Consider the following 22,220-nt stretch of genomic DNA (forward strand, 5'->3'; position numbering starts at 1 on the left):
AATATTTTACGTTCTATCGGCAGAAAAAGTTTATGGGGTGCATGTACTTGAAAAAAAAAAATTCATTGTTGCGCTGGCTCGCAGCCAAGTCGCCTGGGTTTGTTAGCACCGGATGGATCATACCACGCCCCGTCATACGGTCATTCATTTCAGGTGATTGGTGCGCGTGAGCGCGCCGAAATCACTTTTTCTCATCCAAACCAGCATCCCCTAATCTTTTGCTGCCGATAGTAGGAAGTTACCCGAAATTAGCCGCCGGTTACTCCAGCCGCAGCGCCTGCAGCTTCACTGCATTGCATAACTGCGCTGCGTATTTTTTGCCCGGCTACTCGGTCTTTTCTCTCTCGAAGACCACGCTGCCTCGCTCTATGGGCACTGACAATACGTATTGTTCACCACCTCCAATTACAGACCACCGGGTGCCTGCTATAGGCGAGCTATGCATGAGGAATAGTCACCCCGGTTCTAGCTTATTCTTATTCTTCGTCATAAATATTTGCCATAATTGCCTATACATAGAGCGTTGCATTTTCAGAGTTTGATCGAAATAAGCCTGTAATTAATTTTTTTTTTACACCATGGTTTCCCCGTGAGTATAGCATGACACTATATGCGGTGTTTTGTATTCCGAAACTGATTCGTTTTGTTAGACAGTGCGGACGTTTGGAAGTTTCTGTATTTCGTAACACGTCCGCGGGTCTTCTGCGTATAACTTCTAAATATTTGGTAACATTTCATGATGATGAGTATAAGCAAGAGGGACTGGTACCGGAAAGAGGAACAATTTGTGTACCTTGTCTGTTCTAAAATTTATCACGAGATTGGTTACGCGCTATTTAAAAAAAAAAATATTTGGCTAATGGGTGAACTTTGCGCTCGAAGCACCCAGAATCCTCGTTATTTAGGTGAGAACACAGAACCAGTCACCATGCTAAGATGTATAAAGTTTATTTACTCACTTTTTTTAACAATGCTTTTTTGAAATGTGGCACGGAAGATCTCGGCGTAACTGCTGCCTTTGGGCCTCCGACTCCGGTTTCCTGGTGCTCTCCGTTTCTAAATATACTCGCCGCTCGATTAAAACCCAGGAAGCCATTACTTATCAGTGGCCGATTGCACTGCATTTCCATTCCCTCCCTACCTGTTTACCGTCGCAGTGATTCGATGCGGTCAAATCTGAACCCATTTGGTGCTACTGGTATCCACCGCAACAGTTCCAGCATCACGGCTGGAACGCTGGCTTCCGCGTGAAACGCTTATTGCGCTGAATCCTTTCACTTTGGCTTTGAGTTCTGTGCACTCTGGTAGTCTGAATTTCAATTTCCTCGTCCTGCTCTGCGATAGCCTTCGCAAGGTGCCTGACTTTAAATTCTTCTAATGTCATTCAAGACATATATATATATATATATATATATATATATATATATATATATATATATATATATATGAAAAATGCAGGGACTCCTTCAACCCGGAAACAGAGGAGTCTGTAGCGTAGAACATTTAATTGAATGATAGATAGATAGATAGTTGCCAGGAAGAAAGAAAAGGAAAGTGCACAGGCCTGCTCACTGGCTCAAGCCGAGCCACAATCGCTACCACGTGCAGATAGTCGGAGAGTTGAAAGATGGGATAGAAAGACAGGATAGTAAAGACGCGCTAAAGACAAGGCCGATCCCGGAGGCAGTGCAATACCGGGCCAACCGGTGGCGGGAGTGAAGCATCCTTCAAACTCTCTGCCACATTTCCAAAAATAAGTCCAATAGGACCCGTAACAGATACTCTACGGTTGTGCAATAGTGCACTGGCGTGCGTGCATGTGTGCTTTGCTTGTGTGTATGTGTTTGTATGTTCGCGCGTGTATGTGCATGCGCGTATGTGCGTGCGTGTTAGCACTCGACCAGCGAGACGTCCCACGGCGCTGTGATGAAGCCCGTCCGGGCGTGACCCACATCGGGGCAGGGCCGGCTGGCGACGTGTGGCTAGGCGTCCGCACTGCGCGCCCCCTCCTCCTTCTCCTCTTCGTTCGCGACGTGTCGAGGAGGGAGAGGGCGGCTCTCTCCCAACGGCCTCTCAAGGGCGTTCGTTGCCCCCGATGCGCCCCTGACGAAATGCTGCCCTGTTGGATGACGGGCCACGATGCGTGATCGAAACCATCGGCCAGAGATGTTTGCCTAGCGTCCCGGATGGGCAGACAGAACACGGGGCGCGTTTGTATTTGCCTTGTAAAGGCTGAGAGCACGCGCTTTCGGGAGGGGCGACGTGGCCATAAGTGGAGACGCACGGTGAGGGAGAGGGCTATGATGACTAGTAACCCCGCCGCCTCCATGCTGTACAGAAATGTTGGGAACGCTGCATTGGAGCCTCAGGTAAGACCTCACTCCAATGAGGGAGCCGTAAATGCACAACTTCTCAGTTAACTTAATTACAGTAGATCGGAACTGATGGCCAGTGTGCTGCAATTCTGCGTTAATCCAAATGCGTTGCAGGTTATAACACTTGAGAGAGGTGCAGCATGAGCATAGTTACGCCCATCGAACAATTACTTATGATCTCACTATGGCTCAGTGCAAGCAACGTCCCCCCCCCCCCCCCCACACACACACACACACGCACACACACACCTGAGCAACAGAAAAAATTGGCTGCGTCGGTCGCTTATCTGTAGGCACGTCCATTTATGTTTTTTATTTATATATATGATCTGCTTATTCAGCTAAAGTGAAGGTTTCGCAACCAATAGCTCAGTACTTGACAAGTATTGCAGGAGACAGCGAAAGTTCGGAGCGTGCGGCGCATTGAAATCTTTTTTTTTAATGTGCAATTAATAAGCGAGGCACGTCGCATTTGTACCACTCAATCCCTGTATTATTACACGCTTCTCGCTTCCAAGCAAGCGTGTCGGCTTCTGAAGCAGGTCCGGAGTCAAAGTCTCCGCAGTTTAGAAAATAGCTATAGTCACACAACGATTTACTAGATTCCCGAATAACATTTAAAGACCCCAGTATAACTAAGTTGCTTTGATCGGCGATGTCAATTTAAAACATGTATATACTTCAGCGATTTCATAGGAACTGAGGCTATTATTTGTGCCACTACTGAAGTGATGTTATATCAAAACATTCCGCTATCCTTTCTCCTATCCTTTAAAAAGGTACTTTAGTTAGCCGCTTTAGAAGCAACGTTGGAAGTCCTATCGTGTTATAGGAGACTCTTGACAGCGCCTTAGGTGACGTTTTCACTGCATCCGGCTAAAAGTGATGACCGGCGCTGTCACAGCAAATACGATCCATCATTTTTGTATGGGCGATGAGTTGCTAGGCATTGCGCAGGAATACGTGATAAACACATGATGAATCATCTAGACGCTCGCCGTAGAACGCAGCCCGGCGTTTCATCCATTACAGTGACCTTAGAGATCACGACGAGAGATGTTGCTGCCAACTTTTAGCCCGCCAGGGGGATGGGCGGTCCCCAAACTCAGAGCCGGCGGCCGGTGGAAAACAAAAAACAACGTCGACAGTTTTGACGACGGTAGAGCAAGGAGACGGATTTGGCCGTCGGACGCAAACAGTGCGGTGAAACAAGACACAAACTTGGCGACTGTAGTGATAAGAAAAGCAATGGATTGTTATCTTTCGCTCCGCGCAAAGTTCATTCTAACTGGAGAGGAGAGGGGGAGGGGGGGCTGCTACAGAAAAGCATGAAAACGACAGGATAAGAAGATGGCTGAGGGGGCAGTCAGATGCTCCGATGGGCGCGGACGGCACTGATTTTGCCGCATTCAAAAGCGCGCTTACCAATGCAGCCGCCAGCAGGTCCAGCGACTCGAGGGAACAGGTATTAGAGACTACCGATTACTGGCTCCGGACGAAGCCCTGTAACTGCCCGGCGGAATGCCGACGCTCTGTCCCGCGAAAGTAGGTCAAGTCGCTGGGGGATCATGATGATGATGACGACGTTGCTTACGTGCTCGCGAGTCTAGCCAATGACATCTGGTGGAAGCGATTATATCGACTTGCTCGGGCTGTTCTCGGACGCACTGCGCTGAATCCCCGTTTATTTGCTTATTTGAGCCTGCCTTTTTTCGGGGAGCGCCAGTGTGCTTCCAGGATTGCCTCTGTAATACCAAGCCGAGACGCGAGGTGCGGAGAAAGTGCTTCCTAAACGGCCAGTATAGCGTCTCCTTCTCTGGCGCCGTCCTGCCCAGCGTTTTCACGCTTGTTTGGCCGCCTCGCTCGCGGCTATGCGCTGTTTCTGGGTCTTTCGAGCGGGGCAGCGCGCGATGATGACTGGGCGTTGAGATGTAGAACGCGCTTGTTCCACCAGCCTCACACCGTATATCGATGCCGTTAATACCGGCTGTAAACAGGGGTTTCAGTTCTGGTCGGCTGCCTTTTCTTTGTTATTCTTGCAAGGGAAAGGGATTCCGTGCATCGCTTGCTGCGACATGCCGGTGTTCGATTGTTATCGATCACCTGCTAATGTGTTTTGATTACAAGGTTCTTATTTTACTCGACTCGACCTTTACTTCTCAGGCTGCTGTGAAGCACGTTGCGATCGCGCGAACTTTTGCCGGATGAAAATTGCATGGGCGCGAAAAAAAAAAAAGTTGGCACTACTTTCTCCTCGAAGCTTCGGAGGTGTGTGCCATCTTGTTTGCGCCCGTGTAGTGAGCTCGCGTTGATCGAAGTCACGCCGGAAATCGCGTTGAGTTTGCACACCAGTGTATTACCGCAATCATACCTTCTTAGCGTGTAGGTGGGAGGAGTTCGCGGCACTCAGCACAGACACGCGACAACAACATCAACAAGCAGGAAAAAAATTATTAGATATAACACAGAAAGGCGACCTAGTTGGTGCCCAGTATTAAAATGCATCTTGAAACCGCGCAAAAGACAAGGGACAAGGAAGAAACCAACAGGACTGTTACTATTACAGGGCTATTACTGTCCATTCCGCGGCCTTGGAAAGACGTCGCTGCCTGTCGTGGCATTTACTCTGCCTGTCCACTGCCGATTCATGGCCGTCGCATTTGTTTTCCTGAATGAACGCTCCCCTAGCACTTATTTTACATTTAGATGTACGCACCGCCCTTTCTTGCTATGCTCACGTTTCAGCTGATGGGCGTCGAGCGCTAGAGAGGTTGAACGTTCGATTCTCTGCTTGCGAAACTCTTTCCTTTGTTGACCAGTGAGAGGTGGCGGGTGAGGCGTTTTCGAGAACCTGAAAAGAAACCCGGAATAGCTGCACCACCCGAAAGTGTATCGCGCGTGTAAAAGCCATCTGACCAAATGCCTTCGTCTAGCCCCGGCATTTTGACGGCTCTGTGGAAACGCCGGCATTTCTGCGACGCAGCTGAAACCCGTGAATCGTTGCGTGGCGGGCATGCAGGAAGAAAGTAAAGAAAACGCGCATGACTCGTTATCGCTTATCGGTGTCTGCGTGCCTGCGCGCGCTCCTTAGTTCCTCATTCGTCTTATCTCAGTTTTTAGAAGCTGCTTGGTTTACGATTTTCGGAACGAGCGAATGTTCTTGTGGGGCCTACGTCAGCCGTTAGCTGTTAGAAAATATTGGCTTCTGCGCTCCTTCGGAGAGATTTTGGGACTTCAGGGCTTCAGCGAAACGTTGGTCAAAACTCCGAGTCTGGTGACTCGCATGTGGGGGGGGGGGGGGGGGATGAAACGAGAAAGAAAACAAGCCAGCAGCGGCAGCGCCGACGGCCCTAGTGGAGTGTTACTGCATCTTATCTCGCGAGAGGCCATACCGCGCCGGGGACGGCGTCCAGAAGGGGAATGCCTCTGATAAGGCCAGTCTTGCTGGAGACGTAAACGAGGACGGAGGGCCCCCCCGAGCGCCTTCGCGGCCGGCAAATGTAAGCCACTAAATCACCATTACTCGAACCCTTTCTCTCGCCAACACCTTAAAGCTGATAACGTAAGTGTTAACTGCTTAACAAGGCGCAGTTTAGCACCCGTTGATGGGGCCACTAAGATAAGGGAAGTGCTTCGTGGCTGAAATGGGAAGGAATTCCACTTACGCTGGCCGGGTGGAGATGGAAAAAAGCTCGCGCAGATAGGGGGGAAGTAAAAGTGCTGGCTTAAATCGGCAATTCGTGCGGGCGACACGTAAACGATGACAGAACAGACGATGGTTATGATGAACCCGCGGACGAAAGTGTATGGAACGCATTGTTAGCGAACAATTTCTAATTATTACGAGTGCCAGAATTGCACAGTGGTCTTCATTTAACCACCAAGAACTGCGCCGCGTATGCTAGGAAATTAAGTTTCTCTTCTAAGGTCGTGTTTCATAGCAGTATCACGGTGACATACGGAGATCAAAATATTTTGTAATGCCCTTTTGGCAAACACTCGTGAGGTCGCATTTGATCTGCAATAGCTGCATATGTCGACGCTTGGCGTCTCGGCTATGAATTCGGGGTTTTCAGAAAACCAATTTATTTTATTTATTTATTTTTACATCCTGCAGCCCCTATTGGGGCTGTCGCTGGAGTGGAGTTAACAATTCATGTAAAAATGGCGACGTACAACACACACGCACACAGACAGATTACATCTAACATGTTTCAATGCATAGCGCGAACAATGTGATAGGCTGTTAACTAAGAAATTGAAGCAATTGACATTGAACACAAAACAAAAGAAAACATCGTGTGGAACCGATAGCTGTTAGAGATGAGTTTAATGGAAGAGACCGCGTTATGCCTGGAATTAAGTTAAAATGTTCACTTGTATGAGGAAAAAAGCTGTGTTTGAAATTATTTGTACGCGCAAACTATGGCTTAACATTAAGGTTGCGATGACTTCTGGTTGATCGGAGAATATCAGGGGCAAGATAGACTTTAGGTGTGACATTATTAAGTGAATTCACGATGCAGGGCAAGAACTTCAGTGAATCCACCTGACGGCGAACGGACAAGGGGTTAGATTCAAAGCGGACAAGGCACGAGAAGGTGGAAAATGGCGATCATACCGACGATATATGAACTTGATGGCTTTTTTTTGGATGATCTTGATTTGATCAATTTTACATTGTTTACGAGGATTCCAGACGGGAGACGCGTATTCAGTTATTGAACGAATTAAGGATTTGTACATTAATAGCTTAGTTTCTTTTGGTGCATTAGTTAACGTTCTTCTCAAATACCCAAGCGTTTTCAGTGCTTTAGTACAAATGAAATTATTAGGTTTCGTCCAGGACATGTTAGTGGTGAGTATAACGCCGATATACTTATATTTGAAAGTCCTGTGCAATGGTGAATTATTGAAGTCGTACTGAAACAGTGAATGGGACGTGCAGTTATTGAAAGACATCGCTACATGTTTAGTAAAGTTTGTTTTAATTTGCCAGGTATTACACAAGGTGCAAAAACTAGTAAATGAGGCGTTTAGTTGCAAGTGATCATCTGGTGTGTTAATTAATTGATATAATACACTGTCATCCGCATAGAGGCGTATTTGTGATGCAACATGGCGAGGTAAGCCGTTAATGTATATTACGAATAATAAAGGGCCAAGCACTGACCCTTGAGGAACGCCAGATAATACATCGACAGGACAGGAATTAGTACAATTATAGGAAACAAACTGTGAGCGGTGGGAAAGAAAACTAGCAGTCCAGTTAGGCAAGCAAGGATTTTTTAAAATGGCATTTAGTTTGCTGAGGAGATTAGAATGTAGTAAAATGTGAAAACCTTTAGATAAATCTATAAATATAGCGTCCATCTAGGCTACAATATCGAGGGTAGAGGAAAGGTCGTGCGAAAATTCAATCAGTTGTGTGACGCTGCTGAAACCTTGTCTAAATCCATGCTGAAAATTTGAGAGCACATTAGTAGATTCCAGAAATTATACTATAAGATTGTGGATTACGTGTTCCAATATTTTACACGAATACGATGTTAATGAGATTTGTCTGTAATTAGATAAAAACTGTTCGTTACCGGATTTGAACCATGGAAGCACCTTCGCTATTTTCCAGGACGATGGTACCGCACCAGAGGTTTGCGACTCACGGAAGATGATGAATAGATATTGAGCAGGCCATAAAGAATAGCGAACAAGAAATGAGTTGGGTATACCATCAGGTCCAGTCGATTTTTTTTTGTCCAATTTTAGTATCAGGCTAAGCATATCTTCACTAATTGTGATATCACCAATTGAACTTGCCACGTCAGGAGTATGAAAGGCTGGAACTTCGTCGGTGTCAGATAAAAACAGATTGGAAGTAGGCATTGAATGCGTTAGGCATTTTTCCCGGATCATTAGTGGCTTCGTTAAGGATGATGAAAGACGAAGATGCTGACTGTTTTGGTAAAACTGATTGCCAAAATTTGCGGGGATTGCTTTTAAGAAGACTATCAAGCTGGCAGTTGAAACAACGATCTTTCGCCTGATTAGTTATTGGCGTCAAGGCTCGCTTTGTTCGCTTATCATTCGTCCTCGGCTAGCAATACTAATCTCTCGCTTTGTTTTCCACTAGGCAGTCAAGAAAACTTTCCGCTCTAGTCGAGCGGTTGTTTTATGCTTCCTTTAAAAGGGAGACAGACAAACCCTTTAATGAAAGAACAGAGTATTTAGCCGGCGTTTAAAAATCGGTGGCACGCTATTGTGCGTGGGGAAGGGAATTTAGGAGTTATCTTTGTGTCCAGAGTTTGGAGAGCAAATTTTAGGCTTTACAATTGGGCCAGGGAGGTGTCGAAACGCCTCCTCCCTTAGCTGTTGCAAATCGGTCCTGCTGGCGCTTCCGCTGTACTGACGTCACGTGCACACAACAGCCCAGCGAGCAATATGGCGACGCCCAGGGAGCTTTCATTAAACAGGCGAGTCCGCAACTGGCTTCTCCATGGAATATAGACGAGGCTGGGTGCATTTCGGAGGTGGTTTCTTCGTTCACGGTTTAGTTTCTTTTGTGGAGCGTTGAAAAGCTCAGCGGAGACAGTTCTTTCAAAGATGAAGTTGTAATGCAACTTACTTTGCTGTGAACGGTGTGAGCGGCCTCACCAACATATTATGTGTTGTTCCTGTATATGTTTTTCCGCAGCGGCACGTCTGGTTACCCAGAGTGCAGCGTGTGCAGGTAAACATTCGTTTTGAAACGCACGTACATATTCACACACACAAAAGCACGCACGTGAATACACACACACACACACACACACACACACACACACACACACACACACACACACACACACACACACACACACACACACACACACACACACACACACACACACACACACACACACACACACACACACACACACACACACACACACACACACACACACACACACACACACACACACACACGCATGCATTTATGCTGTACGGCCAAGATGGTCGATCGCAAGTTCCAAATTCCGTATCTCAAGAAGCTGCGGCCAACTCCTCGTTCTCACTGGACCCGCAGCAGCAGGCGTGCTTCGCGCTTCAGGATGGCGCACACGCTTTGCAGATGTGCCGTGCAGCGGTCGTGGGCCACGCTCGTTGAACCGCGCCGTAAGGCGAGTAACCGCGCGTTTTGCCTCCGTTGCGTGTCTCGGCAGCGCTGCCGCAGTGTGGGTCTCGGCGCCGCTCCCGGTATTGCGTGGGTCTCGCTTTGACGCCGGCTGAAGTTAAAGCGCTGCAAGATCGATGGGCAGCTAATGAGAACGTGCCGGACTATGGCCTCCCTCCGCCTGCGGTTCTCGTTAAACGATCTCCGCGACGGCCGCACCCCTCGCGTGCTTTTCTCAGATATCGTATAGTATCTTCGTTTCTTGGATCCGCCCAGAAAAAGTTACAGCGGGAACGCCGGGCGATTTCGTTTAACTGCGAATATTCCAGCGTGAGATGCACGTGGGCGAACTGTGGCCTTGGTTTCAATGGTCGATTGAAATACTGGTGCGCAATGGTTACGACGATTTGAGTGTTGGAGTTTAGCAGCTGCTACATATTTTACGGCTATACTTGGCCACGCTAGCTTGTTTTCGCTCTGCAAAGGTTTCTTCGAGTGGTTTACCTCTTGGTAACTCTGCTCGACACTAGTGAAGGCAGAGATTTGTTTAATAAAAACGGTAGGTTGGGCGGGGGCATTCGATATGTGGGGCTGTTCGGCGCAATGTTTAAAAGTTAGGTAAAAGCAAGACAGCGAGAAATTGTGGTATTTGCGAGGGTTAGTTGAAGTGCGGGCGAAAAATCAGTAGCGTATTGTGGCTTATCCGTAATACTGGCACCATCTTACGGCTTCCCAAGAAATGATGAGAGTTCATTTATTAGCAGTCACTGTTGTCGTCGCGCAATTAAATACCCCTGCGCCAAACGAAAGTCAGGTAGGCGTCCGGTAGACCGCTATACGTCTCCACTAATACGCCACCGGTATGCTAAAAACGTCTGATCAGGGCTATCCTGTTCTGAACGTGCGGCAATTAGGGTCTGTTCATGAGAGGCAGCGGCTGACATCCGCTTTGTTGTTTCTGGTGCAGGGTTAACCTGCGCATGCGCCGTGCACGGATGAGAGGGCTTCCGCTTTAACAGCGATGGCTGGGCACTGGCTAAAGCGCCGACAGGCAGTGGCTTTTATTAAATCCGAGGAATCTCGTGACCTCTGCCGTAGCGGTGAGCGCGCTCGATTTCCTTAATCGCGCCGGAAGTGTTTCAACCGACGAAGGCGTTCAGCCTTAGTGGACATAATCCCACCCGACCTGCGCTGCTTGTGCATGCTTTCAACGGTGGGCTTGGTTGAAAGCGAGGAGTAAGTGGTGGTGACGGTGAAAAAAGACATTAGTTGTAACTTGCACAATCGAGCGCGAAGGCGGCTGGGAGCAGTTAAGATGCGTATCGTACACGGGGACGGCGTTTTCCAGCAGCCCGTAGCTATGCATACCGCGTCGGTTTCTGTGCACCTCTTTCTCTGTCCCCCCCCTTTTTTTTTCTTCTTCCCGCTGCCGTTTGCGCAGCGCTCGCAGCCGAAGTCGTTTCTCCCACGGCTTTCGTGTTTGCCGTGCGGGCTGTTCACCTCCTCGACTCGGGCCACCGGTCACCTTTTTGGTGCGTGGCTTTCTTCTTGTTCCGAGCGGCTCAGACTAAACACCGCACGATTCTCCTTTGCATTCCATCCCATCTGTCTCTTTCATTTTGCCGCCTCTCTCCTTTCCTGCGCCGTAAAAACTGCCCCGGTGGGGAAGAGCTGGCGCTGTATTAAAGCAAAGAAACGCTTTGGCGCTCGACGCAGAAAGCGTTGCGGGAGTGAGGCGGGACGACCAAAAGCAGATGCTCTGCGCGCAGCGAGCCGAGCGTGTGCTGCTGCTGTGCTGCGTTGGCGCAAATCGGACGTGCCTGCTTCGTGTGTTCAGTGCAGCCTGTGTGTGAGAAAGAAGGCCGGCTGAGGCAGCGCCGCCGTCGAGACACATTCGAAGGATGAAGCGTGTGCGCATGCGCGAGTTGTGTTTCTTTCTGCAGAGCTGCTGCAGACGTCGTTACTAAAACGGATAAATGCGTTCTAGTACTTCCGTGACCGATTTTTGCGGTCGAAATTTGGCTAGGGAAATTTGCGTACAGCTCGCTTGCGTAACGGTGTACGTTTATGCTCGCTTCTGTAACAATAAGCAGCTAGGGATAATTGAAAGGATATGAGAGAGGCTCTTGTGGTGCGATGTACAGAGTCGATCACACTTGTCTAGAGCGCTCGAGAGGTGCCGTCCGGGGGAAATACGGCGACATTCTAAAGCAGGTATTGACTTTCTCTGATAATGCTTGCGCTGGAGAGCAGCCGAATAGACACGTGAACAGCACAGGCATCAGCGCCTCAACGCTAGCAAAGCAGTTGCGAAAAGATTTCACTTCATTTGCTCCGCAGCACACCGCCCGAGCGCTCTAGACAAGTGTGATCGACTCTGTACGTAGTTAGGCTGGTGGTGATGATAACAGTAATGAGCAGTGCACGGCTACGCGTACCGTAACAGTGCATAATTGTCTCCGTAGGCAGGAGGATAGGTTATTCATGCAATCCCGGTTAGCTTGGAGTAATGAGAAGGAAGGAAAAAGAGGATAGCCTCGAAATAGTCCGTCGGTTACGGGGACAGCTGTGCGCTTATCTGGCAGGTGACGCGGCCGCCGCATTGTCCGAGGAGCGTCTTCATTTTTTATTCGAGTTGTGTCACCTTTCCTTCTTCTCCGAGAGCCTCGTTTGCACATCTACGTCAGCACTGATGTCGTCCACCAAGCCAGCAGCCCCAGAGTTAAATCACCTCATTTTCTTTATTCTGTTGTTGCCAGGAAGAAAGAAAAGGAAAGTGCACAGGCCTGACCACAGGCTCAAGCCGAGCCACAATCGCTACCACGTGCAGAAAGTAGGAGAGTTTAAAGATAGGATAGAAAAGACGCGCGTTATTATGCCCCAGGCCGATCCCGGAGGCAGTGCAATACCGGGCCAATCGGTGGCGGAAGTGAAGCAACCTTCAAGCACTCCGCCACATTTGCAAAAATATGCTGGGTTCAAATGGGACCCGTATCAGATATTCTATAACCGAAAACGGCCCACGGGGCTTCGAACCCATCGCTCCATGTATCCTCATTTTCGGGCGCATAGTAAGGCTGGCGCAGCTAAAATGGCCTTACAGTTGGCGCCGAGAAGTTGTCTGAAACGATGTGGAAAATCCCGCGTGTGAAGGTTATTGGCTTCGGGTATACATCTATATTTATTGGTCTTGTATCAGCTTGAGTGCGGTTGCTGAGAGTAACGGAGAGCAGGAACGAAGTGACGGCCCCTCCGGCGTCCTTTTGGAGGCGGTATTTTGGAACAGATAGCAAGATAGAGAGAGAGAGAGAGAGGAGATAGAGCTTGGGAGGGAGAAGATATAGGAGGCGAAAGCTGAGCATTCGCTCTGGATCGGGGTGAAAGAAGGGGGCGGTTGAACTTCTTTCTATTGGTTCTGTCTTCATTCGTGTGTCGTGAAACGATTTCTTTCTCCGAGAAAAGCCGCAGGACTGCGGCACGCGCGGAATCCCGCAGTCCTCCCCGCTTCCCTGCCTTCCATCTTCCGATATCGGTGTCAAGTGGCAAGGTGACGTTCGCCACGTTCCCGGCGCTGCTGCCATTTTATAGGCCTTCTAGAACCGCACGCCACACATAGAGGGAGAGGCTGAGGAGGAGAGTGAATTTTATTGCCAACTCAAGTCCGAGTCGCCCTCTAATCCCCCCCACCCACCCACCCCCTAGTGGAAAAGGAAGAGGCGACGTCCAGAGCTTGCGGAGTTCGGTGGCTTGTTGCGAATTGGGGAAGGCGGCCCCACGATGACGCAGAACTGCGGCATCGGCGTCGGCAGACGAGACACGTGGCGAGGAGGGATGGGCGACTCGGGTGCGCCCCCGCTCCTCCTATTTTTCTTTCCGCGTCTTGTTTTAGTCTCGGCGCTGGGCGGCCCGCTTTTCGCCTCTTCGCTGTTGAGAAAAGAGGGGGAACCCTCTGCCGCCCCCCCCCCCCCCCCCCCGCGCCTTCCCGCGCGGACGCGGCAGCGCTTGCTTACGCGTCCCGTTGCGCTTCGGACGGCTGCTGCTGCTGCTGCTCTTGGCGGCAGTCCTCTTCTCGCCAAAGCGGGGAAAACCCCGTTCGGCTGTTGCCTCGTCCACCTAGTGAGACGCAGCTGTGTATACTCGCGAGTCGTGCGGAACGAAGACCGTCCCGTCGTCACTTCTCCACCTGTGTTTTGCCCTGCGAGTTCGGACCGAGAGGCTCCAGGCCGGGAGTGTGAGGTGCACGTCGTAGTGTTGTGTGCTGCTGACAGTGACGTGAGGTTCTGCATCAGCCACGTCTTTACGACTGTCTCCACGATACAGCGTTTCGTGAGCGCGCGGCAGTCGCTATCCGTGCTTGCCCAATTGTCCGCTGCTTTATCTTGATCCGGAAGACTACGAGCGATATTTGGATACCGAAAAGACAGCTTGGTGATCGACTGCACGGTAAGAATATTCTCTCGACTTGTTTGTTTTACAGGCCTAGCTGCTCTCTGAGCAGATTGGGTGTAGCGCAGATGCCAATGATTTCGGAATGCTGGCCTGTGAAATGTGCCTTGTGGAGTGCGATACGATTGGTGCAGCTGTAACTGTCACTTTGCGGTATGGATGGAGAGGGTGGTAAGTTTGAGAGGTTCTTCTTCTTTTTTTTAATTTGTAGTCACGTTTCCAATTTGCATAGGTTGTTCGTTATGCAATATCGCAATAGGCACGTCGGTCAGCAAGCGCAGGATGGTGGCAGCCGAGTATCTCGTACAGCGTAAAACTAAGGATGACTCATACCCGATGCAAGCACTGCTATTAAACCATACACAAGGCCGCTGAAATGTCAAAGGCAGGGAGTGTACCGCTGCTGCTGTCTGGAAAAGTCTGGCCGCAACCAAATAGTTACGTTGTGTTCGGCGTAGTTACCTGCAAGTTTCCTCGTCCTCGCACGCAAACGTGGCCAATCAGTATTTCTCCTCTGTGTTGCTCTATATTTCGCGTAGCTCTGCATGAAACGGCTTCGCGTGCTTTCTGGGCGTGTGTGTGCATGTATGATTCAACTTTTTCCGCCGAGCTGCATGGCTTTTCATTCCCGCGAAGCAATCTCTTTCTCTAGTCTGGCACAAAGTCACCGCACTGCAAAGGCGCGCGGTGAGGCGTGTCGCAAAGCTTCACGCCACGCCAGCTGCCTGTCACGCCGGACGTCTTTGTTGACGCTGCAAAGGTTTTCGAACGCGAGGCGGCGGCGGTGTTCTTTCGTGGCTACGCCCTAGGCGCAAGGGCACGGTACGCAACGGCAGCTCAAGCGGAGCAAAGTTCGGTGGTGGTGGTAGATTGGAATTCGGTTTCGCCGGTGGGACAAACATCTCGCCCCCGAGGGGGTTCGCCCGGTGGGGTATTGGAGGGCATTGCTGCGGGCAGGCAGGGCAGGCCTGGCGAGCGTTCGGCATGAGTCATCCTCGGGTGGCCTGACGCGCCTCCTCACACCGTCGACCCCACTGGCTGAGAAACCGGCTTCTGTTCTCTTTTGCTTGTCGTTCTTGCTTTTGCGGGCACCATCTTGTACTGTTTGGTTATTTAGCATCCCCCCCCCCCTCACCCACTCTCCCTCTCCGCCCGCCTTTGCAAGCCAGCTGTCGTAATCGCGTTGTTTGTGCAGCACCTGTTGCTCCCCTTCCGAAGATACAAGGTGCGTCGATAGGGGTAAGTGTTCTGGTTTCAGCGTATGCAGCAGCTAGGTGCAAACAAGCTAGTGCTGATTGAGCGAGGACCATCGACGTAGCGCGAAATGAAATGGACGTTATGAAAGAGGCACCCTAACAAACACAATGGGATATCGTTTCTGTGTGGTTAACGTTAGGGTTCCATAAAAAAAAAAACTGCGGAAGCTGTACGCGCCTGGGTAAAATTCAGTGCCTTACTTCTTGCTTTGTTTTATCTGAATATGCAGGGAAAAAAAGGAACGCGCTTGCAAAGTGACGTGGAAGATGTGCCTTTCAAGCGACACTGAGCTCAGGTTTTAAAACTTGCAGCGATTGCAATGAGAAGCGCCTCTGTTTGTCGTCAGCCAACGTCCAGAGAGCAGCGCACGTGGAGCTCAGCATGAACTGTCGTGGAGTTCTAATCAGCCGGCTTTCTCTTCTGCTATGACGAAGTTCTGCTATAACTCCCGTTTTTCATGTATTGGGCAAATTCGTCGCGTGTCATGGATCGAATGCTACTCGACACAGTGTCTGCTAGGCTGTTGCATATATCGCCCATTTCGGTAAATCTCTGTGTGTTCTACGCGTGGCCCCATGAAACTTGCTAATTAACGCGTCTGGTGTTGATGTAAGCTGCTCTTTTAATAATAATAATTGGTTTTTTTGGGGAAAGGGAATGGCGCAGTATCTGTCTCATATATCGTTGGACACCTGAACCGCGCCGTAAGGGAAGGGATAAAGGAGGGAGTGAAAGAAGAAAGGAAGAAAGGGGTGCCGTAGTGGAGGGCTCCGGAATAATTTCGACCACCTGGTGATCTTTAACGTGCACTGACATCGCACAGCAAACAGGCGGCTTAGCGTTTTTCCTCCACAAAAACGCAGCCGCCGCGGTCGGGTTCGAACCCGGGAACTCCGGATCAGTAGCCGAGCGCCCTAACCACTGAGCCACCGCGGCGGGGCGCTCGTTTCCGCAGATTTCTTTTTTTTTCCGCCCTCAATGTTTCAGCTAAGCATAATGATAAACAGCACACTTAATGTGAAGCATGTGCAGAAATAAATGAAACACTGGTGCAGACTGCGTCATTTCCTCGCAAGCTCATTTTTTATGCAATCACAGACAGATGTTACGACACGCCTCGGCGAAAGTTCGTACGCGCTCTTCTATAAGTGCGACGAATGCTTTCTGTAGTGATAGCTGTGTTCATCTCCTTAATTCTTTTTTCTTAGCCCGGTACTAAAACTGGCGCTCATATTTAGTGCAGAGCAAAGAACACATTGTCTGTCGTGTGTGCGGCTCCCTGTATACCTGGGATTCCTAATCGGGCCATATATACATAATCCCCCTGGGCATACTTTGTTGCATTTTATCGCGTGCCTCTGACCGCAGATAAAGGCTGCTCGAGAGCCGACCCTTGAGAGTTATACCGGGAAGTCGCCATGCACAAGCGACAAGTATCGTGACACGTTCAACTCTACTATCCGCTCTTGCGTCGATATTTTAGGATTCTAGCCAGGCCACTACACTGGTCTCAACGACGATATAGGAGCAACAAATGTCGAATAGAACGAAATAAACTGTAAAGGGCGCTTTATAGCCCGTCTATTTCTTTTCTTTCGCACTAAAAATAAATAGGGGGCGGGGGGGAGGGGGGAGTACCGCTTCCTGGGTCGTGAATTTACGAAACCCCCCTTTTTTCTGGAATTGCTGGAAATACTTGCAAGACGCGTTTTCTGCCGTCTTTTTCGGGTCCATTTGCTTTTTAAATGTACGGTGCAGTGCCACCTCTCGCAGTGTACAACACACACACACACGCTCGCACATATCCGCGTTTTCCCCTCTCCCTTCCTCCGTGCTGTTGAATGTCTCGGGAAAGCAGTCGTCGCGCGAGGCACGTCGCATGGCTGGCGGCCGGGATTCCTGGCGTATCGCGCTGCTGCCGCTCTGCCGTCGCTATCTGCTCCGACGCCTCTACGACGGCGCGCGTGCACACAGAGGCCCCCCTTTGTGAAGAGAGCACGCAGCGAGGCCGCCGATGAGCGGCGCCGGGGGTTCGCCTGCGAAACACAAGCCGTCGCAACGAGTTTCGCGTGTCGGCCTAGACTGTCCAGAAGACCGCTGTCACTGCTCTTTCGAGCTGTTTCCAGTTCGGGGCCTCTCCCACTACGCTTCTTCCCTGCCTTTCCTTCTCCCTACACTCTTCCGCACTAAAACTATGCAGCGTCGTCGAAGCGAGCGCAGAGCGTGAGGGAATCGGGTGCTGAATTCGCAGCGACAGGTCGCCTTCAAAACAACAGTTTGTGCACTTTACCGGCGTCTCGGCGACATCTAATCGTTAGCTAACCGGTCGATTAATCGCTCTAATCGACGACTGGTCATCCTGTTCAGGCGCCCAACAACTAGATTGCTCGCACCTACGTCAGAGCGTCCGCCATACTGGAGAATCAGGAGCACGGCGAAAAATCTGCGGGTTTGACTTGTTCGCTTGCCGGTGGCCGCACCGTGCGAACTTGGTGGTATAGGTGTACACCTGTGGCGCATAGTCATGTCGTCCGTAACGTCCCTTGCGAGTTCTCTATTCGTACTTTTAACCGTAGTTCAGCTTTGCCAACGTTAAACCCAATACTACAGTCGAACCTAGATATAACGATACGGTTTATAACGAAATAATGGATATAACGAAGAAATGACGACTCCCCTTGGAAGCTCGGTCAACACTGGCAATATAACGAAGCTGCGACTATAACGAAATAACCTCCGACGGGCCCCTTGAACTTCGTAATAACGAGTTTCAGCTGCATAGCTTTCACAACGATGCACGGTTTTCACGGGGCGCACGCAGCAGAGATGTTTGTGTATACAGCGTACCGTGTGCGGATCCGGGCGCCTGGCGGGAAGAGCCGGATGATAGATGCAGCGCAGCCGCCCGCCAAGTGGAATGCGCCCGCGGAATGCGTGCAGCCGCGCCGCCTCTCTTGGGGTTTCCGCACAGCTACCACGTGATCCGCGTCGCTCGCTGTTCGTGTTGGGTTTCGCCGCGAACGCATTTTGCGTGCCGGGAGTATTCAAGGAACGGCCGAAGGGGGGACAAAGAGAGGCACGAAAGCGACGCTGCCGCCGCCGCTATGACGTCACGCGTATGGACGCGCCAGCGGCAATGAGCGTCGCACGCAATGCGTGCCGGCTTTGCGCGAGAACGTCAACGCCCAGGCGGTGCCTGTGATGCAGGTCCTGAATAAGACGTTGCGGAAGCTTCGTGCTTGAACGCTTTCTGACTTCGATATTTTGTGAGGTTGAGAGGACCTGCGTCTCCTAACTTGTTCATGTGGATTTGGCGGTAACTGTTGGTCGATCGATTAATTTCACGCGCCATTTAACGCTAAGGGCATCTAACGCCAAGGGCGTTTTGGCTTTGACGACTTCGGGCTGCTTGATGTGCGGCGATTTCTTAATACACGGGTGTTATTGAGTTTCGGTTTCATTGAAATTTGTTCGCCGTGGCCGTTACCGAACCGGCGACCCTGGGCTTGGTGGTAACCGTGGCAATAATATCAAGAAATACATATTTTTTCATAGCCAAGGCAGCTGCTTTTGCACATGCAACAGGGGTGTTTAAGACTGATTTCGATCAAGTGCATGTGCGTTGAAATGTCCCTACCCTAGTGTTTCTGTCACTTCGCCTCCCTCAATAGAAATGCGGTCGTCGTGGCTGGGACAGGTTAGTAGGACAACTAGGAATTCCTGCGAGAGAACTATTTCCTGAAGCGACGCATACTGAGCAGCCAGCCGACTTTTTATATCGTGGTACTTATTTATGTGTTCACTGTGCACGGCAGTCCTGCAAAATTCGAAGGTTATGTTTTTCGGACCCGCCGCGGTGGCTCAGTGGTTAGGGCGCTCGACTACTGATCCGGAGTTCCCGGGTTCGAACCCGACCGCGGCGGCTGTGTTTTTATGAAGGAAAAACGCTAATGCGCCCGTGTGCTGTGCGATGTCAGTGCACGTTAAAGATCCCCAGGGGGTCGAAATTATTCCGGAGCCCTCCACTACGGCACCTCTCACTTCCTTTCTTCTTGCACTCCCTCCTTTATCCCTTCCCTTACGGCGCGGTTCAGGTGTCCAACGATATATGAGACAGATACTGCGCCATTTCCTTTCCCCCCAAAAAAACCAATTATTATTATTATGTTTTTCGGAGGCGGAAACTGCTACCAGAATATTGATTTCTGTTGACGTCACAAAGCATTTTGCTTTATCTGTTCCTTATATTTTTTTAGCGCAGTTTAAGTTTTTAACTGTTGAGATCAAGCCCAAAGCTGCGCCACGACAGAAATGAAAGGCATTTCATGAATTTAAATATATTAATAACCTGGCATGACTGCGACGGAGATAAACAGGAATATTGGAGGGGCGTTCACATTACCATGTGTAAGGAGATGATATTACGCAAGGGGTCACGTGAACCTTTCAGAATAACCAGTTTATCACGATACCCATGTCAATGACTGGTTATATGACCCAATCAGGTAATCAATGGACCACATGATTTCTTGGTCGTCGTCCACGTCAAAGTCATTGCATGGTAAGGCCACGTGACCCACTGTGCTCGCGGTCTCGTGATCGGTGGGCCACATAAACCAGTTAACGAATGGGACTGTCCTATGCGATGATGTCATTTCACGCAGACGACGACCGCGAGATCTAGAGGGGTATGGAAATTATTGCAGCTGACGTAATACTTGGTGCTATAATACTTCATGAGTTTTTTTTTCTTTAATGCGACGACATTAGGAGGGCCATGCAGCTGCAAAAACCGTCCGGCGGACAACCCCCTCTCCACTTGTAGGCGAGAGGACGGAGAGGCTGGATTAGGAATGTCTCAGCAAAAATGGAAATTACGAAGAATAACTCAATAAAAATGAATGAAAAAGCGATTACGAATAGAATTGGAATAAGAAGTGTAAGAGAAGTGGAATAGAATCGGAATTGGAATATATTGTCGCTTGCTAGAAAAATGCTCATTTGCTCCGCGTCCATATCACTAATTACCATCATCATCGTCCAATTGATCGCCCCCTAAATTTTTTTTGTCCAGTTGTCCGAGGAACTAGAACACTTACAATCTCCACCGTCTCCATTGGTTTCCCTGGAGCGCGCTGCTGCGGTCTCCCTCTGAAGCCCGCTATCGCGGTTACCCAAGAAGAAAGAGTGAAGCCGCGTTAAGTGCGCTTCGTCGACGGGCGGCGGGGCCGCGCGGGGCGCTCGTTTCGCTAGTGGAGCGCGCGCGGGCTGTCCTCCTTTGTTATGTGAGCGGCCGCGTCCTTGGCCTCCCGTCCCCTTTCCCTTTGCCCGCCGCAAACACCGACACCAGACGCTGCTGCGGGCACTAATGCTGTGTAGGCACGCAGACTAGCCCACGTCGCTCACTGAGCAGAAACTCGACATGAGGGCGCGCATTCCGCCACCGTGGAAGTCTAAAATCTCATTCGCTGCGGTGGCTTGAGCTGCTCCGGCGTTTTTCTGCTTGAGTGCGAGATAACTGGTTTGATTTTCGGACTTGTATAGCCGAGTTTAGACACATGAGAAAGGCAGCCCGGGAGCGTTTATGTGAAAAATCGGGGGATACCTGGGGCCGAATCCACGAAACAGTTCGCTTTGGAACGCGTTCGCTTTCTCTCTCGCCACCTGGTCCCATTGGCCGTGTGTCGTCACCGCTGGCGGTGACATCACTTCACGGAGGCGGGACCACGGATTTTGTTTACGTCACGAGACATGTCAAGCGAACGCGTTCGGTCGCTGTGTGTGGAACTCTGAAAGTGGCTTTCGCTTCGGTGCGAGAAGAAACATGCCGGTACCTCCGGTCGCCCCGCTGTTAGCGGTGCGCAGCGGATGTCATTGGCGGCATCGGCGGTCGCGCGTGCATGACAATTCTTTCGGCATGCATGAAGGCATTTCAGGCTGTCGAAGGGATTGTACGCCGGCTATGCGAAGAGCTAAAACCCCCACCTTGGACCAACGAGGAAAAGTGCGCTCTGTTACTCTGCGCGCTACGGTTGTTCGCTACTGGGGGCTTCCAGGCGACAGTCGGCAGCGAGGCAACTGTACGGCTCCTGCAGTCGTCTGTGAGCCGGACGATTTTGGCCGTTGCTCAGGTAATCGTGCGTATCGGCACGAGAGGTTAAAACGCGTCGAAGTTAGCATATAGTCCCTTAAACATGCAAGCAGCCGAGATGGCACCGCCAAACAAATCCGATTGGCTGTTGCCTGCCCCCTCATCCTCCCACAGTGTTCGTCCCATCCTTCTCCCCACGATGCCTACGTGAAATTGACGTGAGGGCAAAGCGAACGCGTTCCAAAGCGAACCCTTTTGTGGATTCGGCCCCTGCTTGTCGAAATGTATGCGAAGCCCAATCGGCGCGGCGCCTTTCGAAGACCGTTCGAAACTCGGCCCGCTCTGGGTCACAATATACCGTATTTACCCGAATGTAGCGAGACCACGATAGTAACGCGTGGGTCGCGTATGCGGGCGCGAAGCACACACATAAACAAGCGCACGAATGTAACACGAGGAACGAGAGCGCAGTATACTGAAAGTTGAAAAGATGTTTATATACTAAATTACATTACAAAAAAACAACTGCCGCCACTGGAAGATGTTGAAGTAACGAGCGTTAGATGTTTGGTTTACTAAAATTGATATGAATGAGGTTAAAGTGTGTGTGTGTGTGTGGGGGGGGGGGGGGGGTGTACGGGTGTAACTAATTTCGAGTTGCCTCCACCGTTACTGCGCGAAAGGTTCATTCTTCCTCTCTTTTTCGAGAGAGCTGCGCACAAGATACTCCGATGAGGACAATATTAACGTGAAGTGGAGTCTGACTCTTTAGAGGCCTCGTCGCAAAATGAACCTTCCCGAACGTCGGCGGCCGCTCTGGGCAGCATTTAAGCGAGCCGTCGTCTTACGCGGGGAAGGCGTAGGAAAACTGTGTGGCCGCAGGCAGAGTTCGATGTCGCTG

The 22,220-nt window shown here is 50.4% G+C and overlaps 1 protein-coding gene across 4 annotated transcripts in view; it reads left to right on the forward strand.

Annotated features, from left to right (window-relative positions):
- Positions 1-22,220, forward strand: part of Shrm (shroom) — a 484,278-nt gene that overhangs the window by 244,846 nt on the left and 217,212 nt on the right. The window contains exon 1 of one of the 4 annotated variants that reach the window (XM_077662862.1): positions 5,776-5,875. The exons of 2 other annotated variants lie outside the window; for them this stretch is intronic. In XM_077662862.1, the coding sequence (XP_077518988.1) occupies positions 5,874-5,875 (2 nt within the window). In that variant the 5' untranslated portion in view covers positions 5,776-5,873. Of the gene's footprint in view, positions 1-5,775; positions 5,876-13,529; positions 13,969-22,220 lie in introns of those variants that run through there. One more of the 4 variants, XM_077662863.1, reaches the window with a different exon arrangement.

Source organism: Amblyomma americanum, chromosome 4, assembly GCF_052857255.1.
Source record: "Amblyomma americanum isolate KBUSLIRL-KWMA chromosome 4, ASM5285725v1, whole genome shotgun sequence".
Taxonomy (NCBI): domain Eukaryota; kingdom Metazoa; phylum Arthropoda; class Arachnida; order Ixodida; family Ixodidae; genus Amblyomma; species Amblyomma americanum.